The 13,804-nt window shown below is 49.1% G+C and overlaps 1 protein-coding gene and 2 long non-coding RNA genes across 7 annotated transcripts in view; 1 reads left to right on the forward strand and 2 right to left on the reverse strand.

Moving 5' to 3' along the window:
* The window catches only part of LOC111851525 (DNA (cytosine-5)-methyltransferase 3A), a 112,349-nt gene that overhangs the window by 31,278 nt on the left and 67,267 nt on the right, over positions 1 to 13,804 (reverse strand). For 4 of the 5 annotated variants that reach the window (XM_023826532.2, XM_023826529.2, XM_023826530.2 and 1 more), the window contains one exon: positions 12,645 to 12,794. The exons of the other annotated variant lie outside the window; for it this stretch is intronic. In XM_023826532.2, coding sequence (XP_023682300.1) covers positions 12,645 to 12,794 — 150 coding nt within the window. The remainder of the gene's footprint in view (positions 1 to 12,644; positions 12,795 to 13,804) is intronic. 5 annotated transcript variants of the gene reach the window in all.
* LOC111851526 (uncharacterized) lies at positions 1,508 to 3,770 on the forward strand. The gene is made up of 3 exons (XR_002840030.2): positions 1,508 to 1,633; positions 1,752 to 1,882; positions 2,773 to 3,770. It is a non-coding gene; the product is annotated as an uncharacterized lncRNA (long non-coding RNA).
* Positions 5,497 to 7,062, reverse strand: LOC140581157 (uncharacterized). The gene is made up of 2 exons (XR_011984214.1): positions 6,946 to 7,062; positions 5,497 to 5,637 (listed from the first exon to the last, which is right to left on the reverse strand). It is a non-coding gene; the product is annotated as an uncharacterized lncRNA (long non-coding RNA).

Here is a 13,804-nt window from a genome sequence, read left to right on the forward strand (position 1 = left end):
TTATTTACGGCCACAATTTAAGTAGTTTAGTAGTATGGCTAAAATATTAATGAGGCTTTGTATGACGTCCAAAAGTCATTATTAGTATAAATATGGCATATCCTTATGTTTAATAAATGTCAGACTTTGAACTGCAAAAAGCACCACCACACCGCGATGTCTTATTTATACAGATTACTAACTTTTGGGTATCACTCACTAATATTTAAGCCATACTACTAATCCTCTTACCAAATTATGGGCGTAAATTAATGTCCGTATGGCACCAAAAAGCTGGCGTCCGGCCAAATGCTTCGTCTGTCATCTGACCAGGGCGGTGATAATTGCGCATGTGCGATATACTATCGATATGATATCGCCCAGCCCTAGGACAGGGGACACCCAGGATGGGATGCCAGGTGATCACAGGGCACAGGACAGGGGACACCCAGGATGGGATGCCAGGTGATCACAGGGCACAGGACAGGGGACACCCAGGATGGGATGCCAGTTGATCACAGGACACCAGCTGCATCCTCATGTCATAAACGTATAAACACAACCCAAGTTACATGCATTTCATTATGCTTCACATTTGGCATAAATAAAATGGTGGCACTGGTATAAAATGTGTCAATACTGAAAAGCAAGAGAGATAATTCAAATTGCTTACGAAGAGATCTCATTGGATAGGAGGAATTTGGCTGTGCCAGTCATCCAGCCGTAGGGATATGACCTTAATCAAGAGCTATGTTTAGCAAGTCGGTTAAAGGCTTCAAAATAAGAGACTTGTCAGGTTTTGGTTTTCAGTTTCACTGCTCATCACCTAGGACACTCACACTGCAGAGAGAGAAGCAGGATACCAACTGTCCAGGACAAATTCCACACAAGACTGGTGTCCCTTGCTGCTGGATTTGGGCCTTGGTGACAGGGTGGCCATCCCACCGACCCACGGCAACAGCCAGGGACAGAGCAAGACACTCTGTCAGATGATACTCCCCACAGAAATAATGCAGCGATGATTCTGCTTAGCGTCCAGCATCCAGACAAGCTGAATTACTGGCTGCAGCACATATGTTCTGTATGTGCAACGTTCTGACAGACTGGAAACCTTTTCAAAGGAAACATTCAGATATCACTGACTTATTTAATAATGAAAGTGTCTGTCGCTGCAGAACTCATTTCCTTCATATTTACATTGCATTTTACAGATACACACACACACACACACATATATATATATATATATATATAAAATAAAGAAAGGCATATGGTGTGTGTGTGTGTGTGTGTGTGAGGACCCTATGATGAATAGGTGTCCCAGAGTAACCCCTTTCCTGCTCCCCAAGTGTAAAACACCTCATCAGTTGTGTACTCACACAGAACTTTAAGAAGAACCTTCACTGCTTTCCATTTACTTCCACACTATATCGGGAACTTTATAAAACATGGCATGTGGGCATGTGGCAGGGGAGCCAGAAGCCAGTGCACCTCCCATCCAGGAGAGGGCAGCGTGTGAGCTGAAACAGACACCTTCACACACACGGGCACATGGACCAGACACCTGGAACAACTAACGGGAGCTCCATCGCCCTGAAACCCTGAAGTCCTTCACATCTTCACCAGATCTTTCTGCTTCAGGGACCCAATGAATGTAAGCAAGGGTCCCGCATTTACATCTCAAACGATACCGGGCGCATTCCGAAAACAGCTGCAGCTCTAATGACAACGTGAAGCAGGCAGAAAGTATCTCTAATGTGTTTCTAAACCAGAAAAATGGAGACGCATCCTGCAAAAAGACACAGGCAGCAGCGCTTCACCCCGACGCAGACGGACGGAGCGTCCAGCTTCCTCCCGGCCGGGTCCTGCTCCAGTTTGAGAAGTTTAACAACAGCGTGAACACGTGAGTCAGTGGCATGTCACGAGCTCAGCCCGGGAGCATATCCGTTGTGAGCCTTGCAGCTTCAAGCCCGATGGGCTCAGCATGCAAACACGGCAGATGCCAGGAAGGAGCACTGCTCCTAACGACGCCGCGGGAGAGCCGAGCGCGCACCGGGGGGGGACTAACAATCCCCGACGGTGCCTGGCACCTCCACGCGGGAGCAGCCAGCCCTTTCTGCGCAAACCGCCCTCCTCCCGGCAGCCTGGCCAGCTCCAGCCTCCCCGCGCCTCTCAAAGAGCCCCTTTCCCTTTAAGTCGCCTGCAGTAGATGCTCTGTAGTAACTCTCCAGAAATACCTTAAGTCAGCATTTCAGGCTCACTGTACCAAGGCTAAAACACAGACACGCACACAGCAGCATCTCATTAGGCAAACAATGGAATTCACATACCCATAAACTCCAGTGCACGCAAACTTTAAATCCAGTGTGGTTCCATTTTTTTTTTTGCCCCCTCTCTTGGGGTAAAGGAGCTAGCGTTAAAAAAAAATGGGTGGTGGGGGGGGGGGGGGATGTTGAAAATTTCTTTGTCTGGGAATTCAGGGTCAGGTGATTAGCGGCTGGGAATCTGGTTGGCTGGGGAGGACTTGCAAACGCTGGCAGAGAGCCAAGAGGCCGTCTATGCTCCACGCTGGCCGGAAAGGGGCCGCAAAGCGTGTCCTCACCCTAATATCTATAGTGCGGGGTTCATTTCCATAGCTGGGGAGGGGGTGGGGAGGGGGCACTGCAACCGACTGCAACACCAAGCAACTAAAAGCACAGCGTTCTGCTCTTATTGAGGAGGTTCTGATCCGGCCTGACACTTCTTCAGTAGAGAGGTCTCTTCTCACAGATGATCCCTTGACTGTGTTTTCAGAACGACGCCTTGGAAGACGAGTTACACACTCCTCACCGTCCCCATAAACATGCAGCAGAATCAAGGAGATCCTCCTCCAGTGACCGCCGTCTCACGTCACGTGCCGGCGTAAAGGGCGTCATGGGGAGCTGGCAGCAGCACACGCGTGAGCGTGATGGGCCCTTGGCGTGGAAACACGCTCGGCGCCGCCACCGTCGTCGATCTGCCCTCTGCTGATGTTTCATGCCTCCCATCCTCATCGTTTTCCCATATTTCCCATCTCGAGACACATTTGTGACCCCCCCATCCCTGTGTTGGGGGGGCTGTAGCAGGCGACATTCACAGGCCTCACTCATGTTTCCATGGTGACCACTCATTATGGCGCACGGATATGTTCATCGCTTCATATTAATTTCGAGGACGCTTTCTGATATCACAAAACACATAAAGGGGAAATGGACCGATGATGCACAGATATAGAAAATACAATGATTTTTAAAAATCTAAATGACGAAAATGACAGTATTTTCTGATGTAATCATCAGTCCCCAGCCTGGCGGAGTGTCACGGCAACTGGAAGACCTGATGTGTGACACACAGTAGCAATACAGATAATCATTAACACTAAATATTCACCATGTGTTCATACACTCTAGGTAAAAATACCAGAATATTCCAGGCACTGAAAAACTGAATGCAGAAGCGCCAAAAAACAGAAAATGGCGGCAGAAAGGGGACCTTTGACGAGCTTTAATCAGTCCAGCAGGGGGTGCCTGGGAAGGCTGCCCGACCCAGCAGCGTCAGAGCCATAAACCCCATTAAACTGGTGCTGACGTCACCGTCACTGGGGACACCCGGTGGGCGGCTCACAGCAGCCATTCCTCCAGTAAATCATTTACTAAGAAGCTACAGAGAGCCTAAGGAGCGACAGCAGGCACTGTGATGAGCCTGTGTGAAACACTACAGAGTTACACACAGCCACGTCGCGACTGACAGCACAGGGCACAGGGCACACCGGCGATGATGGGCGGCGGCCTAGGCCGGGGGGGGGGGGGGGGTCTGGCATCAAAGCGGAGCAGAAAGAGCAGAAAAACATCACAGCAGGCAGCACACGGTGACACGGGGGGTCTCTGAGCGCACCAGGCGCCCCAGGGGTGAAAGGACCCCCACTGACCCGGAGGACAGAATACAAGTAGCTGGAGACCTGTGGGCTCCCATGAATCTGGAGCGGAGCAGAGGACTAGCGAGGCTGATGCGGGTTTCAGGGAACCAACAGAGGGCGCTCACGGGCCCAGCCAGATCTGAGAGATGGCCGCTGAGAAATGACAGGGCCTACCGACCAACTCCAGCCAGGGACGGGCACTGAAAGAGACCGGGCTGGCCCTTTCCCAGGTCCCCAGCCCCCCAGTCCAAATAGCACATCAGCCGCTCCCCGGCCCGGCCCGGTCCGGCCCATACAACACAGGCCCTGACCCCAGTGCCCACGGATGTTACCTGCCCACTGCGGGTATCTTACACACGCTCACAGCAAGTCAATAACCATTCCAGTAAACATAACCCATACTGTGGAGAAAAGTAATCTCACAGTAATACCATAGTGGACAATGCAGTGAAACGTCCCATCTAAAGACTCCATTTACCCCACACAGGCAACCCCCCACCTTCTGGCAGATGAGCGTTAGCTACAAGAATGTTTAGAAACGGTTTCTACCTACAAGCCAAAAGGCCAGTCCACAGCTGTGAGGTATGAAATGTAAAGTGCAGCGTAGATCAAACTAATGGGCATCAGCACGCGCTATTAATCACCAGCAGTCATCTGCTATTTGTTTGGTGTCATTCAGTGTTATTTATGGCTCTGCGTTATGGCTTCCTGCTATTTATTGTCTGTGGTAATTATTGTTCCTGTGTCCTCATTATCTGAAGCTCATACTTACAGTTATTCTTTAACAAGCAGTCTGCAGCAGTCATGCCAGCAAAGCGTGTCATTGTATGAATTACATCTGAGGATAAATTGGAAACCTGACACTTGAACTCAATGCCCTCTTTCCCGAAGCACATTCGGGCCTGCAGGTCCCAGGCTGGCCACCAGAGGGCATGCGCCGTTCAGGGTTTGGCCGTTACACATGTGTTAGTAATCAGCTCTCGAGTCATATCCTGTGGGAGGGGGAGTTCACAGCACCACGTTCCAGCCAAGGATTGGATGACGCTGGCTCAGAGACACAACCTCTCCCCCCCCTCTTGTCTGTTGGCCCGCCCCGGGTGAGCTGAGGACAACACAGCCTGTCTCCTTCCTTCAAACACACAAGCCGGTTCCCCTTTATAAAAATGCTTACCTTTCCTTCTAGAGAAACACCTACAGATCTGTCAGAGCTGCATTTAAGAACGGGGACTAGATCGGGCGGCTTCCTTCCGCCTCGCCGGCCGGAACTTGTACTCCGGCCATGTTTTTATGTGAAGGCACACGCATGTCTGACTGAACCTGCAGGCCTCTGGGGAGACTAAGGAGCACGCTGGTCTCTGGGGTCAGAGATTCACAGCTCCGGGACACGTATGATCTGAAGCGTGTGTGCAGCTGCTGAGCACCTGGTCTAAAACGCGCTCTTCCATGAGAAATCTCTATTTGTGAAAGCAGGAAGGAAGTTTAAATAGCAGGCAGGGCTTGTTCTGGTTGCCAGCGACTGGGGTCTCTGAGAGCAGTTTCATTCCTGTTTTAGATGAAGGAAAATCATCACACAAATCATTAGATATTTTAGAAGCAGGGAGTTTATCCATAGCTTAGGTGAGCTGAGATTATTTTTAACTGACTGGTGTGGTCCCCCAGCTGAGACGCATCTCAATGAGGTGAGAGGAAGCCGTGCTTTGTGTCCCTCTGCTCCTGCCGTAGTTCTATAAATATAGACAAAACAAAACAACGGTTGCATTGTTTTTACATGTAACATTGTCTTTTGTGCTGTCCTTGTTCAATAAATCCAATAAATAAAAAATAGACGAGCACATTTCTGTCACTCTGAGAGTAAAATGCAAACACAAAGGATTACAATAAAGCACTTCATAGCTACAGGAGGATGCAGCTTCAAGTACTTCCTGGTAAAGCGAAAACCCTCCCTCCTGAACAGGAAGTAGTGGGACAAAACAACCGTCTGTTTACTGGGGACCACAGTGGACCATCAGTGGCGTCTTTAATCACTCCAAACATCTCCCATTGTATTGAGCCTTACACAGCAGCCTTTAATCCATATCAGAAAAAGCTATGTGTGGAGAAACAGCACTCCAATTAAAAATGCTGCAGATATTTACCTTTTATCCATATGATAAAAGAGAGTGTTTGTTTCAAGGATATTTACTGTATGGCCACCAATTCCACTATATCTACACAATGCCTAACCCTGTTATTTTCTCTAATAAGAGAAACAAAAACTTTGTAGGATCAGCCCCAACTTGCCTCCACATCCGTCATCATACACATCACACTACAGACTATAAAAGTCCTACTACCTAAACCTTCTTAAATTTCAGGCCAATTTATAGAGCCATAACAAATTACCAGTGCATTCTGGGCCCCAAATAGTACATCACTACAGTGCGAGTTACATTATTGATAACCTCCCTTCACTTCCAAGCAAAATACCTCCCAGATCACAGAAGTCATTCTGGAGCCTAAAATGAGGCGCTACACTGAGATAAGAGGTTAGAAGGTGAAAATTGCTTACAATCCCAGTCATACACTGTACAGGCCGGCTTCTGTTTTGATCCTTTGGGGAGAGCAAACCGGCCCTTGCAGTGTTTAACTGCAATTCATCCTTTTCAAAGAGACCATTGTTTCTTTTTTTTTTCAGTCACATGTCTTCATTCTACGACTGACGACCGTGGATGCTGAGAAAGAGCAGCTGTTTGCGATTCGTTCGTCTGAAACAATGTGTTCTTCATCGATCCCCAGGCATGTCTCTCACACTTTGAGTGTGGACAGCTGAAAAGCAGCCTGCCTGTGCTGACGATTATCCAGCTATTCACCTCCATCCAGAAATCATCATTTCTTGTTGCAAACTGATAGTTAATTATGGACCGAGTCAGTGTTTCACATCCTGCAATTAGACATTTCTTTAAGAATGAGATCAGCTGTGATACACCTGATCTGACCCTGCAGTTCTGACAATAACCCTGGCTCACGCCATGGAACCACAAAAATGTTCTTACCTTCCTCTATTATCATCATCTTCATCAATTTGTAAAGGCTGCAAAACAATAATCCCTAATATTTCACCATATTGTGTAAAAGGCTTCAAGAGAGGCTGCTTATTTGGAAACAGCCGGAAAAAGGCAGCACGCAAACATGAACCTAGGCAGGCCTGTACAAGGTTTACATAACGTTAATCAAGCATAAAAGAGAAACGTCACATTAACCAAATACATTTTAAAGCCACCACTGTCTGAGACATTTTCTTTTGTGTATTTCAAGAGACCCAGCCAGTCTGAGGAACATCAGAGGAACATCAGAGACGGTCCATCAGAACAAAGTATTTGTCAGATTTCACTCAGTAAATGTAATCTACTGGAATTTAATCTAGTGAATCTTTGGAGCCTGAAACCTCAGGACATAAAGAGCCGTTCCTCTTCTGACTCTCCACAGATCTCTGGGCGACCATGCTAGCACTTAGGGAGCGTAATGAGTTCCAGAGTGACAGGGACAAAGAGGAGCACGTAACCGCAGAGTGCCTGCGGGCGAACTCATGTCGTCAGGGTGGCCGCGCATTAATCTGTGACTGAACGCAGGCCTAGATGCACCAGGTTTCGCTTACATGGTGCGATCTATACCCGAAACCCGGGAGAGGGTCCAGCTGCCAGGCCAATCTGAGGCTCACACCCGTGTCTCGCTCCGCAACTCCTCAGGCTCTGAACAACCACTTTGGACAACCACGGACCAGCTTATGCTGTACAAACATTTCATGGGAAATTGGATCAAGTGGCAGGCCAAATTTAATGTTTGCCTTTTTCTTTAGATGCAAAAAGAACATGCAATTGTCAGGGGTTGGGAAAAAAAAAGGCGTGGCTTGAAAATATACAGCTGTTTTTACGACAGGAACCTACCCCTCCCCCAAAAGCCACCTGTGCCCTGTGGCCCGGTGGAAAACTGGACCAGGGCTTGGGAACCACTGCGTCCTGTTACACCCTCACACCCGACTCGTGGATTACTTAGTAGAGGGTGTTGCTAATTATCATGACTAGCAGACAGTGACAGAGTTTGGTGTCCCTGACAGCACGCAGGCAGAGAAAACAAGACAGCAAAGAAAACATTGCATCCTCCCCGCCGGTGAACGTTTTCATCACTACAGTGCCACATAAGAGAACCTTGCTTTCCTCGTATGGTGATGTGTGTGAATGCATGTGTCCCGGCCTTCACAGGAGGACAAGAAGGCTGCATGAAGCCATCTTCTTGGGGGGGTGGGGGGTTAGACCTTATCCACAGTTAATACTGATGCTCTTGACCCATCTCACTTCTTGCAAAACAAAATCAACAATCATTATAAAAGAAGCTATCAGCTATTGGTGTCCATACTTTTCAATATTTAACTTAGCACTTAGTACAGCTGAATCTAATTTAGTGGAGAATGCGTGCGTGCACGCACACACTGTCTCTCAGACGCAGCTGTTTCCGTAAGTGGCCAGACATCCTGGGCATCTCTGCACCTTTCTCAAACAGGCATGAAAAAGAGGGTCGGTAAAATGAGGCCATTTTATTGGTCGGGTTGAATTTAACACATTCCCCATACTGCATTGCACTGAAGCGGGACACACTGTCCACGGCCTGGCACACATCCCCCTGGGTCCCCGTGTCCTCATATCCCCTCTACATACCTCTGGAAGCTCCCATTCAGGTGGGGAGGGGGATGCCACTTAAATTTCAGCGGTATTTAAGGTTAGGGTTACGTCTTCTTCAAAGAAAACCACACTCCTGGCATCACTTGACACAGCTTGAGTGCTAGTGAAGCCTTTTCTTTATTGCCGCCTTCTTGGAAGTCCAGCAGGCCCGGCGGGTTCTAGTGACTGGTGTCACTGGGCCGCTCCGAGTGACCTTAATTTAAGGGATGCTGCCGTCATATAAGGACACTGCAGTGGAGCAGTGAGGTCATCATGTGGGCAAGCTATCGTGTGAGGACGGTGCTTTGTGGGGACGTCTAAGCCCTGTGGGGACATCAGCAAAAGATTTTGAGGGCACCGTACTGAGACACCGCTGTCTGAGGACGCCATACTGAGGCACTGAGAATACCATTTGGGGACACTGCTGTCTGAGGACGCTCTGTCAGGACACCATGCGGGGACACCGCTGTCTGAGGACGCCGCGCGGGGACACCGCTGTCTGAGGACGCCGCGCGGGGACACCGCTGTCTGAGGACGCCGCGCGGGGACACCGCTGTCTGAGGGCGCCGCTCGGGGACACCGCTGTCTGAGGGCGCCGCGCGGGGACACCGCTGTCTGAGGACGCCGCTCGGGGACACCGCTGTCTGAGGGCGCCGCGCGGGGACACCGCTGTCTGAGGACGCCGCGCGGGGACACCGCTGTCTGAGGGCGCCGCGCGGGGACACCGCTGTCTGAGGGCGCCGCTCGGGGACACCGCTGTCTGAGGACGCCGCGCGGGGACACCGCTGTCTGAGGACGCCGCGCGGGGACACCGCTGTCTGAGGACGCCGCTCGGGGACACCGCTGTCTGAGGACACTGCCATCTCAGGACTTTCTGTCGGGACACCATGCGGGGACACCGCTGCATAAGGACGCCATGAGGAGCTGCCATGTAGGGACACCGCCGCTTGAGGACGCTGTGTGGTGACACTCTGCAGGGACACCATCGTCTAAGGACGCCGTGCGGAGATGCCATGTGGGGATATCGCTATCTGAGGATGCCATGCAGGGACACTGCTGTCTGAGGACACCATGGGGGGACACAAAAACGTTTGTGTGCAAACCCATAGGCAATGTTCTGAGAACATTGCAGTGTGAGAAGATTGCAGTGTAAGAACAGCGCTGTCTGGAAACGTTCTCTTATCTCCACCGAACTTGCAGGGATCTCAGCAGAAACGTCTGCTAGTATTCTGAAACTACCTTTCAGCCATGCTTCAGACAGACCTCTCGACAGCAACTGTGTCAAATTTCCATGGCTGCAAGTCAGCAAAAGGGACGGGGGGGGGGGGGGGGGGGGGTACACCCCCAGCTCTGTTTCCATTTTCTTAACCCTTAAGTTAAAGTGAGTGAGTCCTTAAAGGGGAAAGCACATGTTTAGGTCTATTTCCTTTTTTCATCCCATCAGTTAAACTCAGTGACTCCTTAAAGGGGAAGGCAAATATTTTAGTCTCTCTCAATTTACTTAGTTTTTAATTGAAGGGAAAGACATGTTTAGGCCTGTTTCCATTTACCTAACTTTTAAACTTAACTCATGTGAATTCTTAAAGGGAAAGCGCATTTCATGGTCTGTTTCAATTGCCTTAACCCTTACATTTGACCCAGTGACTCCTTAAAGAAGGCATATGTGGCTACATGTATTTTTTGAAAAGGACTACAAAATGCTCTGATATTTATCTGACTTAACAATTGGAATAAAATGTGCACCCAGAGCAATGTCCACACAGATATACATTCAAATAAGCAAACAAACGAATAGTGTATTTGTATGTATGCATGTGTGTGTATATATATATATATATATATACACACATACACAGTATATATATACACAGTATATATATATACACATACACAGTATATATATACAGTATATATATATATACACATACACAGTATATATATACAGTATATATATATATACACACACACAGTATATATATATATATATATATATATATATATACACACACACACACATACACAGTATATATATATATATATATATATATATATATATGCATTAAAATGATAAGTTTTCCAACTTGAGTTGTAATTATTGTTCAGAAGCTAATATCCATATTGGGGGGGGGGGGGGATACTGGGCCAGCAGGGAGACTGACCATTTTAATGTTGTGAAGTTGCCTTTGCCAAAAACAGCTAAAACCTGCTCTGCCTGCTGAAGAGCAAACAGAAGGAAGGAAGGAAGATACGGCGTGGAACTGTGTGTGTGTGTGTGTGTGTGTGTGTGGGAGGGGCGGTGCTGTTCCATGCTGCATGACCCGGTCCCGTAATTAAATTATGTCAATGAGGCACATTGTTCCCCAGCAGGTCTACAGATAGACGTTTATGACTAATCATCCTAAACGGGGGCAGGCTGAGAACATGGACGGCATTAGGACCCAGAGGAGGAGGATCCCTAGCAGGGGGTGGCGGCGTAGCATGTCCCGCGCCCCCCCCCCCCCCCAGACTCCTCCCTGCTGCGGCACTTAGTGGCAGCTGCGTGCGCCGATAAGGATGGTTTACGGCTCTGTTTCGTCGCGGGCCGAGGGGCCTCGTGGCCCCCCAGCTTTTCAGGCAGTAAGCGCAGTGGCTACAAAGGACACAAGCTGACTCTCTGTGCTTCCAGAAAAGCAAACAAAATCTTTCAAAGAATTTTAAAAAGGGGCAGAGGAGCAGCTACAAGAGCAAACAATACTGACAGACAAAAACCTACCGGTTACACTTATAATTTGGCTTGCTTGTCCATATGGGCCTTCTGCATATAAAACCTGAAGAATTACACGTGTCGCTGTATATTGGACTTTGGACATTGCTAAACTCATCAAACTCATAGGTTTCATTCTATAGTGAATTCGTATTTTTTATTTTTTACATGAACAGTTTAAAACTCCTTAAAGTCCAATTCCATTTATGGACTACGTAACAGTTCATAGGCCCAGAAGAGTATTATGAGCCATGAACTAAATGAATGTAATTAAGTTGAATGTGATTCTCTTCATACGGTAATGAAGGTGACACAGCGATAATATCGTCCTTAAAGAATCTGGAGCTTGTACTGTAGCTGTAACTAGCAGCTGTATAGATCAGAACTTGGCAAGATGCCAATTAAGTCAGCATGACTTAGGAGGTGAACATGAATAAAAGCCAACACAGGAGGGGCCCCGGGGGCTTTTGGGAAAACCGTTGGTCAAAAGGTGCCTTTACACTCAGCATCACGGTGAAACAGTTCATATGAAATGAGGAGACGTGCTCACAGGTCACAGGGCACCTTCTCCATGTCCACCACAAGGTCTAAAACCACAGATGTCTTCAGTGCAACGGGACCTGCTTCCCTCGGAGCAGGTCGTTCCACGTGAATTCAGTCATAAGACTGTCTCTGTTGAACATTCTTTATGACATTAAACATTCTGCCTTGATGGGCCGAATGGCCTCCTCTCGTTTGTAAATTTCTTATGTTCTTAAAATGCTTTATGCTTCATGTAAAATCTCCGTCCGGGCGAATGCTGAGGACTACAACAATGCAGTATAACGTACCGGACATCCACGTCACGTCCTGAAGGAGTTATGATCGAGGCGTTACATCCCGCCACCGCTAGCAAAGTGGCTAGCAAAGGCAACAAGACGATGACATTTCAGAGGCCCCTGAAGAGGATCGGGGCCGTCAGAACGACGTCTATTCGTGCCTTCATTCCTCTGCCATTGCTTTTGTCCAAATGATGAACTTCAGGCGGGCGGGTAGGCGGGTAATGGGGGTTAGAGCAGGACCCCCCAACGTCAGTGAGAGCCCTGCACTTTAACATGCTACTCGCTGCTCCCCATTCCGCGGGAACGACACCCGTGAACACGAAGCCGTGCAATAAATGGTACCTTCATGAAATATCAACTGACCCATCAAATACACTTGGCTTTGGACGTTCAGCCCCGGCGCTGGGGGCCTACGCTGTCCCTGGCGGCCGTGACGACGCCGTCCTGGGGGCTGCCTGGTACCCGGTACTCACCTCCAACTTCCACTTGGCCAGCCACTCATCTCTCTTCCTCTTGCTAATGTAATAAGGGTCGCCGGCCTGGAAGGCAATTCTCTGCATAGGATTCTGACGAAGGCTGACTTCCCAGCCCAGCGCCCCTCGAAGCTTCGCCCGATCTCCCCGCTAAAAGGGATAAAAAGAAGACGGGAAAACAAGAGTAATTAACTGATTTGTCTTTTCGATTGTTTTCCCCTTCCCAAAAAGCAGGAAGCTAACGCTAAAGCTTAGGTGCTAAAGAGTGCAGGGCTAGCTGCAGAGTGGAGCATCTTTACGAGGGATCCACTGCGAGGGGGGTGGGGGCGCTGTCTTTACGAGCATCATGGCGAAGCCACGAGCTCCCCGCACGCCCAGGTAAGCCGGCTTCCTTTCCCGGCATGCCCAGGTAAGCCGGCTTCCTTTCCCGGCATGCCCAGGTAAGCCGGCTTCCTTTCCCGGCATGCCCAGGTAAGCCGGCTTTCTTTCCCGGCACGCCCTCTATCGCTCTCCTCATGCATGGAGCACGTCTTCCAATGAAAACCAAGTGTATTTGATACTTTCAATTTATATACCAATCGGTACCATTTATCAGAAAGCTAAGGGCCGGCGGCACTGAGCGCGGCTTTCCTGAGACAAACATCTCAGCCACTCGAGGCATTCGGCTCCGGAGTGGGAGCCGACCCCTTGGGAAGCGAAACCCTGCGTGTTTTTCCGTGTTCTTCTTCGCAACTGCAGGTGCTGTCCAGACCTGTGGATTGAAGTCTTGGGTTCACAGGAAGCAGGTGGGAAAAAGCCACCGCCTGCTCCTTGACTGCTCAGGTGTAACTTCAAACATCACCCCGAGGGCAGTATTACCAACCCCCACTGCCTACAGTACTTTCTGGGGCCGGTTCCCCCACAGATCCGGCGATGGTGTTTTCTGCCTGTCTTGTCATGTGAAAGCCAGCCTGTCTCCTACCTGCGTGTCTTGGTGCTCTGACTGAGGGAGAGGTGAGTCACCCTAGGAATTCAACAGTCAAAAAAGAGGAAAAACACCAGCCCCATGCATCGAGGTGCAAACAAAGGCAGACTTTCCCCCTGGTATGAGGGCCTTGCTATGGTTTCATTGACAGGAGCAGTCATGTCTTGGGAAACAAAGACCCCCGAGGTCAAGATTA

The sequence above is a fragment of the Paramormyrops kingsleyae genome, chromosome 19 (assembly GCF_048594095.1).
Source record: "Paramormyrops kingsleyae isolate MSU_618 chromosome 19, PKINGS_0.4, whole genome shotgun sequence".
Lineage (NCBI taxonomy): Eukaryota > Metazoa > Chordata > Actinopteri > Osteoglossiformes > Mormyridae > Paramormyrops > Paramormyrops kingsleyae.